This window comes from Acyrthosiphon pisum, chromosome A2 (genome assembly GCF_005508785.2).
Source record: "Acyrthosiphon pisum isolate AL4f chromosome A2, pea_aphid_22Mar2018_4r6ur, whole genome shotgun sequence".
Lineage (NCBI taxonomy): Eukaryota > Metazoa > Arthropoda > Insecta > Hemiptera > Aphididae > Acyrthosiphon > Acyrthosiphon pisum.
In genome coordinates, this window is record NC_042495.1 from 73619408 (window position 1) to 73640554 (window position 21147).

Below are 21147 nucleotides of genomic sequence, written 5' to 3' on the forward strand. Positions count from 1 at the left end.
AGCCCCCCCACCCACCAAATCTCAAACGTTATTTGCGCCTATGCAAGGCTATGAAGCTGAAAAGAGTCAAAATATTCCGAAATTGTAACCATTCTTTGAAAATGCTAATATAAATATTTGGTGAAAATTTCAAAGGTATGCGGTTATTAGTTTTTGAGGTACATCAAAGATAAAAGATCGATTCTCTCAAAAATTAGTTTTCAAAAAATACCACTGTTTTTATTTTTCTTGACGCTTTCTAAGATTACTTGGAATTTTCAATTTTTACCCCCCAAAAGTACCAACTAAATTCACTTTTCCATCAAAAAAGATGGTTATCTCGAAAATTTGAGTTTTACTATCCAAATTCCAAAATGTACTGACAGATAGAAAAAACCACATCATTGTAAAATCAATATATTCTTTAACTCCGGTCAGAATCTAAAATACATTTTATGATAATATAAATATAAGTACCTAATATATAATATTGTCTAAGAAAATCACTTGTGTGTTAAGTAATAGGTAGGTATATCATAATTTGAAAATTCTAATCATTTATATATTTAATAGCAACGAAACTATAAATAATCATTTTTAACCATAGGTACCGTAGGTCTAAAAGAGACATAGATAGGATCTTTGGTTTTAGAGACCCAACTAGTATAATGACAGGTACTTAAAATAATTCGGGACCCAACTAGCGTTGTAGTACCAGCGATGATCCCCTAGTACTTAGATCTTTAGACCAACTCGGATTCGCCGTCCTAATCCAATGCAATATAATATAGCCTGTCAATCGGATAGATACCTAGGTAGTCTATACTAGGTAGTCTGTTCAAATCGTCACTGCTAAATCGGAATAAACAGTGAATACAGAATAACGTAAAGAGATAATAATTTATAGGTACCTACCGTCAATCGAGGTGACTAGAAACGATTTTGACATACTTCTTAGTATTGTGAGCTTAAAAAAAATCGCACTGGGCTACAAAAATTATATTTATTTCCGCATACGTATAATGAATAGAATAGAACCTTCAATTTAGTTTTTTGATAAAAACTCGCTTAAAAATAAAATAAAAAAACACGTGTTACAAGTCACCTCAATTTTTAGGTGACTTGTAACAACTATGAAAATTCAACGTAAAATTCAATTCAAGAACATTAGAGTTGACTTGTAACAAAATATTTATAAATGTTTACATGCTTAAAATTTTAGTGAAATCAGATTTACCTACCTTACTTACTTTTAATGTTAATACAAAAATAAGCATTTGAAGTTTTTTTACCATAATTACCAAATAAAGTAAGAGGGACTTTTTTTGAAAATACCATCAAATTAAGCATGCAAAAACACACTTAGAAAAAACAATTTCAAAAAATCACTTAGAAGCTGAACTGCATTCTATGCATTGTATGAGTTTTTATGATGTTACAAGTCACCCTTAGATTTTTTTTGAAAAATAAAACTAAAGCTGTACAAGTAGGAATAAATATTTTTAAACTTTTAATTACAATATTCTTCTTTTGAAGTATCCTTTAATGTATATAAAATATACAAACCCCTAAACTCTACATCTATCACTAAAATCTAAAGCACTTTTAAAAGCAATGATAAAATCGCTGTGATCACGAAAAATGTTTGACTATTTTTTTCGGAGGTAATTATTAGACCAATGGTTGAAGATAACATTTATAGTCATAAATATGAAAAACATATTATTTTTAATGGAGGTACAATTAAATTATATTAAATACCCCTGATAGATATCTTGAAATATTTAAACAAAAACCAAATTGTTACATCTCACCTCGTAGTTCCAAGTCACCTCGATTGACGGTACCTAGGTATATATTAATATAATTATTATCTACATATTTTTGCGTTATGTAAATAAAAATACATAATATACAATATAACTATTTTGTGGAATTTTTTATAGTTAATAATATTATTACAAATAGCAATCCTTGGATAGTTTGATCTTAGGCATGTCTCATAGCTTAACCGTGATGGTGGGTAGGTACCAAGCAGGGGCGTAATTAGGGGGATAGATCCCCCCCCCAAAAAAAAACTTTTATTTTACTGCTAACATTTTGATCAAAGTATTGATAACGACCATTCATGATGGCTAAAAACGTATATCCCCTCCTCAACCAAATTTCTAATTACGCCACTGGTACCAAGAGTGAAGAGGATACTGTTTAAGTATTTAGTATTGGGTAGGTATTGATTATTTTTATACAATTATAAACTTTAATTATAGTTTAGACTTTAAATTATAATTAATATTAATTTGCTAACACAGCTGAAATCATTATACCAATTCAAATAATAATATAGAAATTGATTTTCAGTTGATTTTTATAAAGATTCAAGACTCTATGTTAGATCCAGAAGAAATATAAGATCTAAAACTCTAAAATAAACAAACAAACTCCGCTTCTAACAATGTCCAGTAGTCACGTCACGCTACATGAAACAATTATGCTGCAATTACATTAGTAGCTACATTACAAGTTACAACCCGTGTAATATAATAATATAGTAAGAGGTATTAAAGTAATATATAATAGGAATAATTCATTTTTAAGAAAAATGTATGCTATGATATAGCTATATTATAGATAATATTATTATCTATAACCATGAATAATTACTAGTTGTATAGGCATCTTGTAAGTTTTTTGTAATTCATACTTATGCAAGGTAATTTAACAAGCATGCTTATCCCTTTTTTCTTCAATAATTAAGTACTTGAAAAATTAAAAATTTTAATTTTAATTATAAATAAAGACTATAATTTTAAATCCATTAGATTTATTTTACAACTGAAGGAGTGTTCTACAAAGATACACTTCTATTTTTAAATGAGAACCCCACTTTTTTACTATAAATTATTTAATATTTTGTGGAAAATTGTTTACATATCAAAACAAAACTTCAATGAGTAATTTTTGAGTAAATTAATTTACTTTGTATCCTATACAAAGGATAATAGCCAATTGGTTCCTGAAACTGGGTTTGGAAGAGCTGTTATGGCAAGATGAAAATGTATGTGATTAATATTAATCTATCCTAATAAATATTAGATTCAATAATTATTTTATATAATATATTGTTGTACAGCTATTTTTAAAGACTATAATTTTTAACATAAACATCTTAATAACTGAGAAATAACTCATACAAATTTTTAACTAGGTACATCTAAATTTTCAAAATAGTTATCTACTTAATAGTTTTCAGTAAACTAGTGGGGGGCTAAAGCTCTTAATTTGAAAAATAGAAGTTTGTAACACCACAGGACACAAATCTCGTGAAATTAGTTTAATAATAGAAATACGCTTCAAATCAATTATAAAAACACAGCAATAATAGATTGCACTACCTATTTTTTATAGAAATAGGTTAGGTCTGATTTAAAAAAAAAAAAAATGTTGTAACTGATTTACCCACAATGGCAATTTGAGGGAGGTAGCTTAAATCAAATTATATTAACTTTAAATTATAAATTAAGTTTGTAATAAGATCATACATTTTAATGATTAAAATTGTTTGCTACTTATTTTAAGTATTTTTTTTTATTTTATTAACGACAGTTCTGGCCATTAGTGTCCTTTTAAATTTTGTTTTACTACGAAACAATACATATTATACTAGATTTTTCAAATGCATGTTCATTTGCAAAACTGCAGAATAAATATTTTTCAAGATTCTATATCCAATTAAAAAATATACTATAAGGTTCATTTTTAATACATATATTTTAATGAAGGTACTAACTACATATAGACAGATGATTATTTATCCACCCATGGGTTACAATTAAGAAAAGATATATAGATGTAAATAATCATATTAAAAACATAATCATTTTTCCCATATAATATTATTACATTTTTGTTTAATTAAACATAAAAAAAATTGTAAAAAAAAATTATTTTAGGTGGGGAGGGGGAGCGTATAATACATTTTTCGTTTTGTATAAAATAAACATAAAAAAAAAAATATTTAACTCAAAATAATAAATTATTACACTTGATATTTATGATCAAAATAAAACATTACTCAGAAAAAAAAAATGATATCTGATACTATTGAATAAACAAAGGATTTAAGGGCTTAAAAGGAGAAAATGATACGTCTGTATGATCACCATTCTCCCAATGGGTAATGCTCATTAACGACTAAAGACAGGTCGTCAAAGTGTAAATGCAGACATGACATTAAGTCAGTTGGAGTTCCAATAGGGAGTAGCTCCTTGGCTATAGTTCTGTTTAACATTCACCTTGCTGGCTGTAGGATTTACGGATTGATTACGACTCATATTGCCTGTTCCATTGCTGAGTTCTTGCTGAAATCATACAAAATCAAATCAACAATAAATAATAAACACCATAATGTGTTATATTATATTATATTATATAACATATTTTTTTGCTTACCCCTTGCCTGTTCTGAACTCTCATATCAATCTAATATTAACAAATATAAATTTTATATTAAAACAAACTATGAATGAACAGAAATATTTTTAATTCAAACCTGATGGTGCAAAGGTGCGATATGATGAGGCTGTGGGTTGCCAGGGGGCAGAGGAGAAATGAATACTGGAGCATAACTACCCGCACTATGATGACCGCCAACACCACCATTATTTAAAGTTACAGAAAACGGTGGTGGAGACTGAAATGATTGTTGTTGTTTATCATAAGGCTAAATAAAAAAAATTGATTAGCTTTGACTAGTCTTTTATGTATTTAATTTGATCATATATATTATAATTATTATATAATCACACTAACCTTATTTAATGTCGATTTGCTGGAATACATAGCCGCGAGATCAGACGAATTTGTCTTGCCCTGAGCTTGAGATGTCTGTTGACCGGACACTCCCACTTTGCTTGAACTTCCATAGTCATTGCTTGAACCAGTGACTGAAGACGATCCCAGAGTCTCATAAACATTGTTATAACCAGCAGGTGCAGCTGCAGTCTTATTGTACCCGGACATTGTGTTTGTAGCTCCTGTGCCATGACTCGTTGCACTTGCAGCTGGCGCCATCTGATAACGAACCGCGTCGGTGTGTTTTTTCAGTGTTTCATTTTATTATTTATTTATTTTATATATTAAAATAAACATTCATAAGAGTTTTATACTGATATTATCATTTTTTTTTTTTTGAATTAATAACCCAAAAAGAAAAAAAATTATATATTGATGCATAAATATAAATATACTATATAATATGTATATAAAAAATTATATGCAATATTGTTTATGTATATATACACTTATTACTGTTTTTAGTTTTTACGAAAAAGGAATAAACAAAATGTTTGCTCCCCCAAATCCTGAGAAATTTTTTATTCAATTTTTTACAACTAATACTAAGGAAAAGGATGTCAAAATAAGTTGAAACTGGATAAGGTGATTTGGATGATTAAACATTCATCAAGTATTTTGTTCGTCCGTTGTGTAGCAATAGATCTAACAAAAAGAAAAAAAGAAAAAATCATACAGAAATATGCTTAAGAACCGAAGTTGCAATAAAATTAAAGTGGTGATTTCAAATACACACCCTTATTTACATCTTAAATCTGTTTCTTAGAATTGAACCTTAAAATGTGTTAATAAATATATTAAGTTAATCATTTCTTATTTGGTAAGTGAATAGTATATGATAATTAATAATATATATATAATTTATAGTATATTAATACTCGATAGTTCAATATGAGAAGGAAACTCTTTGACAATGAGTTATTGTCAGACTGTCAAATGGCATTAAGTCAGATGGTATATGATGCTCACCAGCCGCCTGTACAGAAGCAGGCTGTCGAGGTTCCTTCTTATATTAAACATAAAAGATACATTAATATGTTTTAAAGTTTTAAACTCTATTAATTTTGTCACAAGAATAATTAACTAAAAAATAATAAAAATAATTTCTGCAAAGTATAAAAAAAATTACATTTTAAATTGTAAATATTAATATAATTTTATGTTTAAATTGAAATAATAATTTTTTTATAATGAAAAAAAATAAGCACCAATGAGTAGTAGAATCAGTTTTTGTAAACCTAAGACGAATAACTCGAGAAATTTGAAATTGTTCAGATTCATTCCAAATGCCTTACTGAGGTAAAAATGATATATTGATAATACACATAAAATTGAGTTGGAATATTTCACATTTTATGAGATCCTTAGGACCACTCAACCAGTTAAAAAAGATTTTTTAATTTATTATAAAAAAGAAATTAAGACTAGTTGTTTGTATAAAATATTTTTTTTTAGTTTTAAATGTTAGAAATAAAGACACAAATAACCAAATGTTTAAATAATTGTTACAAGATATTTTAAAATAAATTACATTAATATTTAAAAAGTAATAAAAATGTATTTAAAATATTAAATTAACAAAAAAAAAATAGTAAAAATAAATTCATAAATGAAGGAGTTATTTTTGTTACCTGTAGATTTTCAGATATCAAGATTAATATAAAAATATTCAATAGATACTCCATATAAATTATACACTATTTTTTGAAACACCCAATTACTACCATGCATTTTGAGGATTATAAAAATATAAATTTTACAATTCAAAGAACGTAAAATATCAACAGGACCCTACCAATTAATAAAAATTAGTTTTTTTTCAAATATTTGTTTAAGTATTTCGATTATAGATTTATAGTTAAATTTTTGTTTTTTATCAATACACAATATTAGTATTTTCAAGGATTATTGAAGTACAAATGAATAAATGTAACAGCCCCAGTATCAACCAACCAACTTAGATATTATGTTTAGTCGTCAAATTAGTTAAAACTAACATACTAACATAACTCCATATTTACATATTATGTTACTAAATTTTATAGGTATTAAGTAATTCCTAATTCATTACTTCAGATGCTAAATAAATTGAGTTACAATATTTTAAGTGAATTATAATACAAATATAATATTGAAACAAATATCCATATGGTAAGCAATTTAAATCAAAGAATCTAAAAATAACAACAAAGTTATTATTTAAATACATTTTTGTTTTTAACATAATTATAACAAATAAGTACATTAACAGCATTGTTAATAATTATAATTTTATTATTTATGATTTAAGGAAGCAAAATAGTTCTGTGATCTTAAAAATTAAGTTTATAAATAAAAAAATGCATTATGAATATAGATTAATTAACTTACCGGGTACATTGTACCATACTGGAACGGATTAGCAGGTATGACCGATTGCCCATAATAATATGTGTAACTGGGAGTAATAGGTGGATTCAACAAAGTTTGCTGATGAGCCAAAGTTCCCGTCTAAAGATAAATTCAAATGTATTATGTGAAACAATTTCATTTTATTAATAATAATAATAATAGGAATGAAACAAATGTGATGTTATATAGGCATAATATGCTATATTATAGCATTTTATAGTTTATATAATTTACATCAAACGCACCAATTCATTTCACATACCATTAGCAGCAGTAATTGCTTAGTTAATTTTGATGGCTTATAAATTTAATAAACATAGCAAATAAATTACTAGATAATTTATTGAATATTGTCTCTCATAAGACTCATGAAAAGTTCATTAAATATTTATATTAGCACTTTCTACACATGGTAACATTTTCAAATAATTTGACTCTTTTTGAGCTATTTATAGCCATGATCATTTTTTCAATTATTTTTCAGTTAGAGTTTATTATAAAAGGTTTTCTTTTCATAGCTAACATTAGAAATTAAAATAGAAGGTTCCCAACAAGCTTTTCTCTATCAAAAATAAAGAGTTCACCGGAAAGTCACGCTAGGTATATCTAATTATGAGATATTAAATTTTAATATAAAATATTGTGTAACAATTAAATTTGACTATTTATACAAGTATGACATAACGCTCTACTCAGAACTTTTCATATACAATGATTTATTATTGAACTCAAATATAACACACCCATTACAAAGACATGTTTAACAACTTATGTTCAGTAGAGAGGTACCTACTTGTCCACCTTTTTTTGAAATTGATTTTATGTAATAAAAAATTATTCAATCATTAAATACTCTAATTAAATAAATGTTGCAACCCATACCATCCTGGATTTATTATATTTATATGTATATAAAAATATTTTTTTTAAAAAAACACTGTTAGCACTGTTATGATGAGTACTTGTCAAGCAAACCGAATTTTAGAATTAAGGTGCATACACTATAATGGTGGGAGTAAATTGTATCAGACTGTATTTTCCACTCTATGCAATATACACGGAACTTCACCTGTTGTGCCCAATAAAATAATATATTGTGTTTGGCAATCAATGAATAAATATATTACCTGCTGAGATAGAGTAGATGAAACTGGTGAAGCATTATCTGTACGTGCATATCTTGAATCTGTTAGTGATGAATAACCTGCAACATTTGAAATACCGGTTCCAGCAGTTTCTCTTCCAGTCAGACTTGATGATACACTAGGATACATTGGATCGGGCGAATAAAAGTTAGTCTGAAATTAGTTATATAATATTACATAATTTTTAGTTCATTTCTAAATTGTTATATATTTTACCATATGATGAGGTAACCTTGATTGTACCATTTGTAAATGTTCCTCGCTATACATTACAGGATGAGATTGGTGATAGTATCCGGGAATACCCTGTTGGCTTAATATATACTGAGCACCAACAAGTGGAGCAACACCAGGAGGCATTCCTGATAGTACACCACTTTTATTTGCTAAAATAATTTAAAACAATGTAATTTATTTTAAATTTATAATAAAAATTCAAGTATAATAAATGTAATTCTTGAAATTTTTTTATAAGATTTTCTTAAATAACTTAACCTAAGGAATCCCTCGAGCAAATAGAAAAAATGTATATAAATTAAATTCTTACTTGTTGGTGTAGTCGTTTTTGAAGTCAATAAAGTACTCTGTGCGAGTCCAATGCTTGACGTTGAACCACTTATATTATTTCCATTTGGATTACTAGCACTTGATGTCAATGAGTTATTTGAAGGTTGAGACTGGTCATACTTAAAAAAGAAAATGTTTTACTCAAGATGAGAAACACTTATTTTATCAGCAAGTTTTTAAGTTTTAAAAAAAAAATATTTTAAGAGACAAAACAACATTTTAAATTTACTGAGAATTTTTATATGTAAAAATCAAATTTTGAACAACTAGTAAATTATTTTAAGATGTATCTTTTACATCTTGATGTTGGTTAATTCTATCTTGTATTTAAATACTTTTTCTTATGGTATATTTAGTTAATTTTTTTAATTGAGACACTAGATGAAAACTAAGATACAAATTTTGTTTGTAAATTATTAATTAAACAAATAATTGATAATTGACTGATACAATTTTTTTAATCTGCATTATATTATTTCCATACCTAAACTTATGCAGAAATCATACAATCAACTATAATAGTAGTTTAAAAGGGTAAAGCAGCATTAGCATACCTATAAATTATAATGTAGAATTGTAGATATTATACCTACATAATTGTTTGTATAATCTAGATTTGTTTACGTTTTATATTCATCACTAGACTCATTAAGTCAGAGTATTTATAAATGGGTAGCCAAACAAGCAAACTTATCATTAGATAGCTTCATACACACAGATAAAATTGAGGAAGTGTAGAGATAGGCTAGTGCTACCAATTTAATGCATTTACATGATCCAAAGCTAATCTTGATTTTAAAGTGGGAGATGGAGAAGAAGGTAGGAATTTCAAGAAAACGTATACTTAGACTTAGGGACTTTTAATTGTTTTGATTAATCGACAGTAGCATCGATTTTTTTTTTTTAAAAGTAGTCGCCACCGATTTATTAAATGCGACTGTTCATTGTAAAATAATTGAAAAACTATAAAATAGAAAGTTATTTTACATGTACTAAAAATGTTGTCACTTGTTAGTTAAAAAAATTCAATATCGCACAAAACAAAACAAAACAACACTGATATTCAAAAATGTATCGTTGAAAAAGCCTTAAGCCTACCAAAAGAGGAAATTTATATATTCTCAGTGGCCCAAATTAGACGTGATGTTGCAATAGACATCGAATAAAATAAAGTGCAAATATACCATAGACACTCAATGCACAACTTAAGTTCATAACACCAGTAAAAGTTTGATGAATTTAAAAAGTTTTTTTAAAAACAAGTAGGGTATTTGAAGGAGAAGTAGACCAGAAAAGAGTAAAGTAACGGAGATACAAAACATAAGGGAAAGTAACAAAAATAACACTGTAGCAATAGAACCAGAAGAATTACATAGAAGAAAACCCTCCCTTGAAACCTTTGGATAACAATTTATTAACCAAATTTAAGTGGGATGCGGACAAATGTGAAAAATGTTGTTCAAATGGGGATGATCAGGAATAAGGATAAGTGTGAATGTGGAAGAGTACAATACTACGATTAACATACATGCCCTAATTTTGATGGGACGTGTGGCAAAGAAGTGGACAATATTAATGACAGTGCTATAAAATTAACAGCTTACTGGATGGATATAATATAATTGTGAAAAACCAGACACGAGAAGAAGAGTTAAATTTAAAAGTTACTTGTTAGTATTTTAGACTTTAGTAACCTCTTGTAATTCATATATATTTATTGTTTAAAGCATCTTTCTGAACCAAGGTTTAAGTATTATAAGTTTAAATGAGCAGGGGTGGGCCAACATTATTTGGGTCACTCCACTCCACTTTAAATACCTACTTGCAACTAATCAACAAGATGTTCAAAAATAATTAAATTATTATTAGATATATTAAAGATTTTAGAAAAATATAATTAAAAATACATTTTTTTGTTTCAATATTGTTTTATATTGAATTTTACTTACCAGACTATCTTTAGTAGAATTAGTAGTTGAAGTCAACGAAACAGTTGATTTAGACAAATTTGTATTCCCAGTTTGATGTAAATTTTGGTGTATATAATTGGAGTAAGTTGATGGGGTATACATTGATGCTAAATTGGCAGCTGAAACAATAGGAGGATAGGAAATTCCAGATGCCTGATATGAGTGAGGATTTGGGTATGAATAAGAAGGGAACTGAGGTTGTGCTGCTGTTTGAGGGTAATTAGCATTTAAAATTGAATGATTAGACTGAGACAATTGAGGAATGTGGGGATTTGTACTATTTACACCAATGTTGGATGCAGTTGTACCATACAAACTTGTATGACTGGATAAACCCTAAAAAAATTGTTTTAATCATTATATTTTTACAAAAATTAAAAGTGTAATTTTGATTATTTTTAAGTTCTACTAACAGGTTTTCAAAATCACCATTTTATAATATTTTCCTATGTTATAAGTTTTTGCTTAGATATTTTTATTGCTATGTGCTGCAATCAGCTATTTATAATTTAGTAAGTTTTGATGTTTAAAAAAATATCAACAAAAACAAATAATACAGGGAACCAAAAACTAAGTTTTAAAAAAGATTTAGATACATACTTGAGGATTATTAGAATAAACTGAAGAATTATACATTGATGTTGGTTGTCCAGTATTAATATTTTGGTAAGGATTAGCAACTGCAGCGTTCTGTTTAGTTAAATAATCAGCAGGAGGAGGAACACCAGGAGGCGGCCCAATTTTAGTTGATGGCTGAGGCGCTTGATTTAATTGAGGTGATCTTTGAGTTTGAACTGACGCTTGATTAGAAATTGTTGAATATTCAGTTTGTGTAAGGACAGAATCTACTTTCTGAGCAACCGAGTCATCATATTTAACAACAGGTGGCAATGAATTTTGATCCTGTGATGGATCACAAAGTTGTGGTACATCACCAGAGAGATCGACGGCACCAAACGATACATCTAAGAAGTTGATATTGACACTAGAATCATCAGGTGGCATTTCAACAGCACTTAATGGTATCTTAGAAGGAGGGGGTATGCGAGCACGTAATGTTGGTTTTTTCCCAGGTCCCATTGAATTCTCTTCAAAAGGCGAAGATACAAATTCCACTAAACCACAAAAATGAATATTAATATTTTTAATTTGATTATAAAATAAGAAGTATCCAACTATTTATATTTTTACCTGGAGGATGAGAATTGTATGTAGTAACAGCAGCTGGTGGTGGTAGTGTTACTACCTTTTTTTGTTGACTCTCTTGAGTTAATGAGGACAAATACTGGGACTGTTCAGGTGTTAACGCTTTACTGTTGGCAATTGACGCCGCAAGTTTCTCAGAAGCTGCATTCTGGTATTTTATTATAAAAATAATAAATTTATTTTAAATATAATATAAATAATACAAATATTTTTAAATAATTACATTAGAAGCTGCTGCTTGCTGATTCGGTGCTTGCACAGCATCATTCCAATCTTCTACTTCTAAATATGCATTTTCATTTGGTTTTGGTACTTCAACTTCATTGTTAACAGTACTCTCAGTACCACCACTAGGAGTAAATACTTTAGTGTCAGCCAACGAACCAGTGTACTCTTCGTTGTCCCAGTCTTCAGGTGATGGAAATGTACCCCAATTTTCTAATAAATAAATCGATAAATCAAAAAATGTTTAAAATAAGTATTGAAATTTCTCAATCATATAAAAGATTAAATATCAGAAGAATATTATAGTTACTAACTTATAAGTCAATAACATGTATTGTAGAATGGTATGAATAGGTTCATGCCTTCATGATATTAAAATTAGTCAAGTTTTATGAAAATATTATTTAATCACATTATGGCACCAAGTTTCAAGGCCCTACGTTAATTTTTATTTTAATCAGAAAATACTAGGAATATTAACTGATCAGAAATTCTCAGATTTTTTGATAGAAAATTACATATTATGATATATTATAAAAACCACCACTAGAATTCCAAAACTTAAATACAATTGAAATTAAACTGTTTGAAAATAATTTCGATTTTCTAGAAATCATTAATCCTGTTAAAGAATTAATATTTTAAAATGTCCAAAATTAGAACGCTATGTTTCTGGGGAATTTAGAAAAAATTAAATTTGCATTTAAATCTTTGCCTCAGTTATTACTAAATAGTTAATGAATACAATTTTTATTACTAATTTTTTGCTGATCATTATTTGATACAAAAATGTTTTAAACGCCTTATTTAATACCATTTAACTTTAATTAATAATTTAATAATCAGGACACGTCACTTGTCAACTTGAAATAAAAGCCATTAGAAGCACAATAATATTCACTTAAATCATTCATACAAAAGGTTGAATATGCACTAAAAATGTTGAAATAATCAGAAAAATATATTGATAAAAAAAACAAATTATAACATTATTATTTTTATTAAAATCAAGAACTACTGAAAATATAAATACGTGTGATTGAGTAATCTAGTTGAATAACGCGAAACAAGATTAACACTTGGGGGGAGGGGCTTCATTATTGACAGAATTACCCAAATAGCTAAACAGCAACTCATCAATCTCGTGTTCTTATGACAAATTATTATTATATAAATATAAATTAATGAAATTGATTAAATTAACAAAAAATATCTATTTTTTTAGTTTCAAAAGACTGTATTAACATAAAACATAATAGTACCAAAATAGCATAAAAAATTTCAGATTGTGTCAAAATATGCAAAAGTTCAAAGTCACGAACCCAGTTAATTATATTTTAGATACTTATTTGTAATTGATTTTAAATTATATAAATATTATATAAGCTGATCATCATCTTATGCTTATAATATATATATCAGATAATTTAATATTAAAAGTTATTCAACTTAAAAATATATCTTATAATTTTATAATATTTATCATGGTATTTTTAGACAAATGTATATGGGTACCTAATAAAGAACTTAAGAGGCTATCAGCGCACTATTTTTTTCTCTCTCTGGCTCACACGCAACATAGACAAAATGCATTTACGCAAAATCATTTTTTCTATGTGTTTAAGTAATCTTAGAGTAAAGTCACCCATGACAAAAAAGATAGAGAATAATACTTTTGAGGGAATGACATATCGATTTGTCTAAATATTGTCTCAAAACAATTTAAACATCATTTAAATTTACAACATTTTTTTATTTATTTCGAAAGTGGAATACAAAGTCAAATAATAATAAAATATAAAATCGATATGTAATTCCCTCAAAAACATTATTCTCTATCTTTTTTGTAATAGGTGACTTTACTTTATGATTACTTAACACGTTGACCGCCATGTGGCCACCGGCGGTCATTTGTAAATTTCAAATTGTATGCTTTTGTGACCATCGGCGTCCACAGTTGATCATTACTACCACGCCACATGAACGCCGGCGGTCATAAATTAATATGGTTTTATATTATTAACTTTTCCATGGCGCTACAATAATGCACCCAAAAAAGTGCCGTGGCGTAGCAGGAATCATTACAAATTTTTTGATGTAATATATGTATTTTTAAAGTTTTTTTTATATTTTTAAACTTTTTTCAGACATATTTAAACAATTTAGAACATACAAATTTGGAATGACACTGAAAAATATACTTAGCGCACTGATGATGCATATTGTGTGACCGCCGGCGGCCAACGTGTAAACGCATAGAAAAAATTATTTTGCGTAAATGCGTTTTGTCTATGTTGCGCGTGGGCAAAAGAGAGAAAACGAACAGTGCGCTGACATCCTCTTAATATTTACATTATAAATAGATTTAATCATAACATTAGTCATAATATGTTATCAGTGTTATAAATATGTATAATGATGGAAAATAGGTTAAAAATAACCAATAAGTAAATTAGTATAATCTCTAGTAATTAGAATGTTATTGATTTTGGAATTGCCATATATACAACCATTATAGAAATTAAAATATTTATTTTATTTAATAGTTTAATTTTAGTCTTTAATTTAAACTGTTAAGCCATATAAGGAAAAATTAAATTTAAATATATAATTAGTCTAAAGGCATAATCTATTAAACAATGAGCCACTCACTAATTACAAAAAAAAATTACTTCTTTAAATTTGTAAAAGTACCTACAACATGCAATGTTAAGATTTATGAACTTGATCAATTTGTATCAAATTTCATCATTTTATTTAATTGATTTATATTACCCTTCTTTGATTCTTTGGCAGTAGGATTGAACCATGTGTCAATTGGTTGACTAAATCCACTATTGTTGCCACCACCTGGTCCTGAATTACCACGTTCACTGTTTTGGAACATGCGAGTACCTCTAGAACGACCATTATAACGTGGTCCATTCATACCTCTTCTTGATCCTCGGCTATCAGAACGGAAGTTACGATTATCGCCACTAGCACCATCTTCAGCTAAATTCTTTTCATTTTCTTTATTCTCACGTTCTCTCCCTGTAAACATTGAATAAAATAAGTGTATTCAAAATAAGAGAAAATCACACTGACATTTACGTGACTCTCCAAATCGCTGACCACCTTCGGTTGGTCTAGGCCTATTAGTAAAGCCTCCTCGGCCACCACGGCCACGACCTCGTCTCTCACTAAATCCACCATTGTTCTGAGCAGTAATACTAGCTGCTTGTGTAATGGTTTCGTCCCATTCAGCATCTAGTTAAATAAATTATTATTTATATATATATAACAATAAATAAACTGATAAAATGTAATTCACAATAACAATATTAATAACTACCTCCATCTGCTTCACCATTTTTCATCAAATCGTCTTTTTCTTTTTTGTTTACGCTACTAGCTCGATTTTTTTTCTTCTTGCCTGTGGTTGACCATGATTCCTAACAACAAATATAGTAATTTAAGTTTGATTAAGATATCTAAGGAAAATACAACACTAACAATTTATAATTTAAACTCAAGTATACCTGTGGTCCTTCCAAAAGTGCATCAATAGTTAATGCAATATCTAAAGCATTATCATGGAGCGCGATAACTACTTCATCTTCTGTTTTTTGAGTTATTTGCATTACCTAAAAATTATAAAACATTTTATATTATATACCTGATAAGTTGATGTACCTATTTATTTTATTATTAAAAATAATAATAATAATAACAAACACACCTGTTTTATTTTGTTGTTTATTTCTTCATCAGGCTTTAGATCAATAATTTTAGCAATCCTAAGTTGCTCTGCTGTTGGCTGAAATAAAAATGTATGTTCAAAAAAATAGAAATTTAAATGTGTCAAGTATAAGAGCATTATTCTATAAGATATGTATGTATATTACTAAACAATAAAATTAGGAATACAATTTTAAGAAAATAAAAATATTAAATGCCAGATCCTAAACAGATGTTTAAATTAAAAGTCCATTGAAAAAAAAACAATGTATCGAAAAAACGTACCTATACTTTATCACAATTGATACTTGTTAATTTTATTTCTATACCTAACTCCATGTTATTTTAAATTTCGGGACTATCCATTTACATTTATACCTATATTTAATATTTATACCTACTGTAGGTAGGTGGGTTTAATGAAAATATAAATATTTTTTAGTTTAAATAACTTTCTTTCCTTTTTGTATATAGATACAGTGATTCACCAAGCATGCTCTTTTCAATTTTTTCACCAATAATGCAGTTATTAAAAATCTGATATTTGAAATTTTTAATTATAGAGTTATAATCTTCTATTTTTTAAGTGAGATCCCCTCCCCCTTTTGTACTGTAAATTATTTAGCATGTATTTTTTCTGAATACATCGGCAAATCAAAATCAAAATTTAAGCGAGTAGTGTGTACTTTGTGTACTGTCAACGGTTACACTTCGTTTACGCTTAATCAGCTGATAACAGATTTTATAACCGGCCAAATTCGGCCAATTAAACTTTGGTTAACTTTAATTCGAGATGGTACAACTGGCCCTAAGAATAATAATTTCATGATAACGGATTTGGAAGATATGAGCGCTATGGCAATTTAAAAATTATAGTGATTAATATTAATCTAGGTAATAAAATAAATAATTTGTAAAAATGGTCCTAGTATAACAATTGCTAGATCTATTATTACCTACAGACCTAATATATTTTATATTTATATATATTTAATACTATATTAAGGTTTATATTAATGAGCCCAGTGCCATTGTAATTTTATAAACATAAATGCACTCTACCGGAATAATGCTCCTGATCTGCAGAATCAACCAAATTTAGAGATCAAACTTTATGATATGAATTCAAAAATTTTACAATTTTAAGCGTTTTTTTTATAAATTAACTATATCATTATTTTAAATAAAATAAAAAATTGGAGTTTGATGCGGCCTATAGGTAGTCTTTTTCCTCGTCTTTTTCTTTCAGTCATCAAAATCTGACAATTCTACAAGGCCTAAGAATTATTCCCGTGAAGTCATTTTTTGATATAGTACACCCTATGAACCCTCCCTAAATAGGTATCAGATAATATATTTATTAGAAAAAAAAGTATAATAATTAAGGTGGCAAGTAAAATTTATTATTTTATTTTCAATACCAAGATACCAATACTAATACCTACATTAAAGGCCTTATTATTCAATAAAATAAGAAATAATAAAATGTCCATATTAAAATATTTAAGGTGGACTTGAATGTCAACTTTAATATACCAAATTAATCCAATAATTAATTAAGATCCTAAAAGGGTACAATAATTAATCCAGTCATAATAATTTATATAATTGTAGATAGGACAAGGTAACCAATTGTAACTTCAATATTATTGCTTTAAATTCTAAAATTCCAACATAATTGAACAATTATTACTATAAGGTACCTATAGTCGTATAGACAATACTAAGGATATGGGTATAAGTTTATAAGTAAGTTTAACTGACAACACTAATTTTAATGCATTTAAGTCTACAACACTGATTAGAGTTAAATTTAAATTAATTTAATGTTTAAAAATGTGCAGACAAAGGCACCATACTGGCATATGCTACAAATTAAATTTACCTGCAATTTTTCTTTTTCGTGTGTTTTGTTTTGTACTGCATCTTTTGTGTCAGCATTCTGTAAAGCTGTGTTGGTAGTGCTATTCTTACCAGACGTCTTGGCGTTGCGATTTACAACACCTTTAACGCTGCTCATTATAATGTATTTATATTTTCGCTTCTGGTTCACCTATTCCTTATGTACAACGGTATTTACAGGGTAATCTGAAATCATAAATAAAACAGTTGAGTAGTATCGACACAATTACTACAAGGTTAAGAGTAAAACTGGCAAATAAGCGGTATGTTTGAAGAATGACTGTTCAAACGGCAAACACTGCAAGCACCCCCTCACAAAGAACGATAAAAAAATAAATATACATGTACATAATGACACAGGTAAAGCAGTGAATCAACTCTACGACTATTACAACAATAATAACAACAGTATTAAAAACAACAACAATAATGTAAATAATTACAGGTATGTGTCGTACAAAACGAAAAACGTGAAAAACCGACCGGACTCCCTTTGTCACACACGTCCAAAATTATTCTTTTCTCATATAAATACGTGTGAAACACACCGGCGGCGTCGATGACAAGGGTAGTGGTGGTGGTGATGGTGGTGGTGGTGGTGGTGGTGGTGGAGGCGGTGAGGAGCGTTGCGGCGACGGCATAGGCCGGGGGGTTGGTGGAGAGAGGGAGTAAAAACACGCTAAGGGAGCATATGTGCGGTTTGGCGCGATAATTACGGAATTTTCAGATTTGGGGAAAGGTCGGAAAATCGCAAGCCCATAGGACTTTTCCGATGCGTTAACACCACCACACATCGACGGATTGGTCGGCGCGCCGCGGACATTGCGCGACGGCGTTCCGCGCGTGAAACATGTGGTGGGGACTGGCGCGCTGGAGAGATGACGGACGACGCCATTCCGACGACCGAGAAATCGGCAGAAATCCTGCGGCCTGGCGTCCGCCAAAGCCGCGACCGACAAGCCGAGCGATTTCCCGGGCCCGTCGTCAGATGAAATAATATGCTTTGAGACGTACTTACCAAAATACAATACACATTTAAAACTAAACACGGGAACGCGATCGATGCATTTAACCTCGGTATCAGACTAACATTATTTTTGTACACAAAATGTAAATAATAAAATAAAAATACACTGGTGTGTGTGTGTGTTTATGTGCCAGTAGAAGAGTGTGCGTGCGTATGCACCGTGCGCAGTGAAGGTGCGCGTGTATACGCCGGCTAGAACGAGACGGACTGAACCGGCCGGCCGTCGGGCCGACAGAGACGCGGTGAGTCATGGAAGAAACGATGACGCCAGTACGCTACCCGCGGACGGTACTCTTTCCGCCATGCTATTACCGCGACCCGGATACCACCACAATAATATTATTATATTGTATTGTGTTCGGGGAAGACAAATGTTTTTTCATTTCTCTACGCCTCTTCTCGTGCACCGGATACCGGTTTTCCTCGGGGTTAAGGAGCATCGCCCGCGGTGTTTACTATTCTGCTGTATTATTTCTCTCTAGGACAATTAGACGGCTGAATCCGATTGTTCGGGACACCGTGTTTTGAGTGGTTTTGACGAAAATATGAAATTAATATTATATAATATTTCGATTTTGTAGCATTGTGGGTAGTTCTCGCGCCCAGCGCCAGATAGAGGTACCGTTGCCGCTGGCTGCTGTGTGTCGGGCTCTCCGACCATAGACATAATATTCTCCGACTCCTGACGACCACGGTTTAAGATATACTTAATATAGTATATCTTAAACCGTGCTGACGACTAACACCGCTACATACAGGCGCGGATTCAGGGGGGGGGGCTATGGGTGCTCGGGCACCCCCTGTCGTCTAAGCCACTAATAAAATTAATTTGTATAATAATCTAAAATATAAGTGTAACCATTTTTTTTTTAAATTCTGATCGGAGCGATGTGTGGATGATGGGTTTTTCTTAATTTTTAAAATTTTTTCTTTGTTTCTGTCATCGCCGTATTTGGGGCAGTCAGAGGCGGACTTACCATTTTTCCGCCCCTAGGCATTACAACACTAGCGCCCCGTACATTGCCGTGCTCCCATGGGGGGGGGGGAGTAATGCCCCATGAACTAAAACAAAACTATAAAAATTGTATTTAGGTATTTTTATATTTATACATATCAACTAAACAAATAAATATTGATACAATTTGCATTGATACATTTGTACACTTGTACAATAATTAAATCATTTTGCGCCTTGATTTATCTGAGCACTCTAATCTCTATAATCTTAATCGATTATCAAATTTTTGAGCAGTATGCAGTATGCACTATACAGGAGACGGGCGACAGTACCAGCGTCGCGCGTCGTCATGATATTTATTATTATTAATTACTTTATCAAGACACCTGATTTCCAGAATTAATTTCAGTAATCTAATATTGTGGTGCCGGGTGCGGGGTGAGGTGGGTCATTCCACTAAGCACTGTGCGAGCTGTCCCCCACCTAGCTAGTAGAGCGGCTATATACAATGTAGTAAACTAGTAACGTACTCGGCGGCTCGAGGCGGTATATTTGACCGCCTTGGCTGGCGTTTTGCGCATGCACCATTCACAATATTGTACGTGTTTACGCCGCACACCAGTAACCATCACCCATGCATTAACGTAGGCAACGCCGGCAACTGCCTCGTCGATGTCGAAGCTCTAGCGGTGGCGGAGCGCGCTCGTCGCAGGATTAAAATCAAACGGCAAGGTTATTATAGCTTATAAATTAAAACGTTACTGCGACGTGACTACGTGAGCCATTCTCTAGTTTCATGCAAGTTGTATACGAAAGAAAATTAATATAAAATATAAATTTAGGTAAATAGAATTATTAAATTATGAAAAACTAAAAAATTGCGCCCCCAAAAATATTGCGCCCTAGGCCAGTGCCTTGGTGGCCTATGGGTAAACCCGCACTGGGGGCAGTACAACTGCTTCGATTTTCTTCAACAGTATCTCGATCGATGGGAAAGTGAATCTAGTTGGTTCATTCAGAAGGTCAAAATTTAAAATTAAAATAGTTGTAAAAGCACCGGGAAAAATAAAATAAAAATTAAGGAAAACGGGAAATTTCAAGCAAAATCCGGATTTCGACGAAATCAATTCTGGTTTTGGTGTAACTCAAAAACAAATAACCAGATACATGAAATTTTCACTGAATGTTTATAATTAGCATTTT

The 21147-nt window shown here is 29.9% G+C and overlaps 1 protein-coding gene across 5 annotated transcripts; it reads right to left on the bottom strand.

Moving 5' to 3' along the window:
* Window positions 1–3731: 3731 nt before the first annotated feature.
* Window positions 3732–19133, bottom strand: LOC100168394 (protein lingerer). 5 transcript variants are annotated; one of them, XM_008185615.3, is made up of 19 exons: window positions 18978–19133; window positions 17943–18145; window positions 16059–16136; window positions 15859–15963; window positions 15672–15771; window positions 15431–15586; window positions 15113–15370; window positions 12336–12550; window positions 12098–12260; window positions 11507–12021; window positions 10886–11242; window positions 8917–9055; window positions 8586–8755; window positions 8352–8522; window positions 7204–7323; window positions 4792–5052; window positions 4532–4702; window positions 4432–4461; window positions 3732–4340 (listed from the first exon to the last, which is right to left on the bottom strand). In XM_008185615.3, the coding sequence occupies exons 2-19, from the start codon at window positions 18075–18077 to the stop codon at window positions 4218–4220; spliced, it is 3267 nt and encodes a 1088-aa protein (XP_008183837.1). In that variant the 5' UTR covers window positions 18078–18145; window positions 18978–19133; the 3' UTR covers window positions 3732–4217. The 5 variants fall into 5 exon arrangements, with proteins under 5 accessions (XP_008183837.1, XP_001948656.2, XP_008183836.1 ...); XM_001948621.5 differs by having other exon boundaries at window positions 15425–15586; XM_008185614.2 differs by lacking the exon at window positions 18978–19133 and adding an exon at window positions 18403–18523 and having other exon boundaries at window positions 15425–15586.
* Window positions 19134–21147: the final 2014 nt, after the last annotated feature.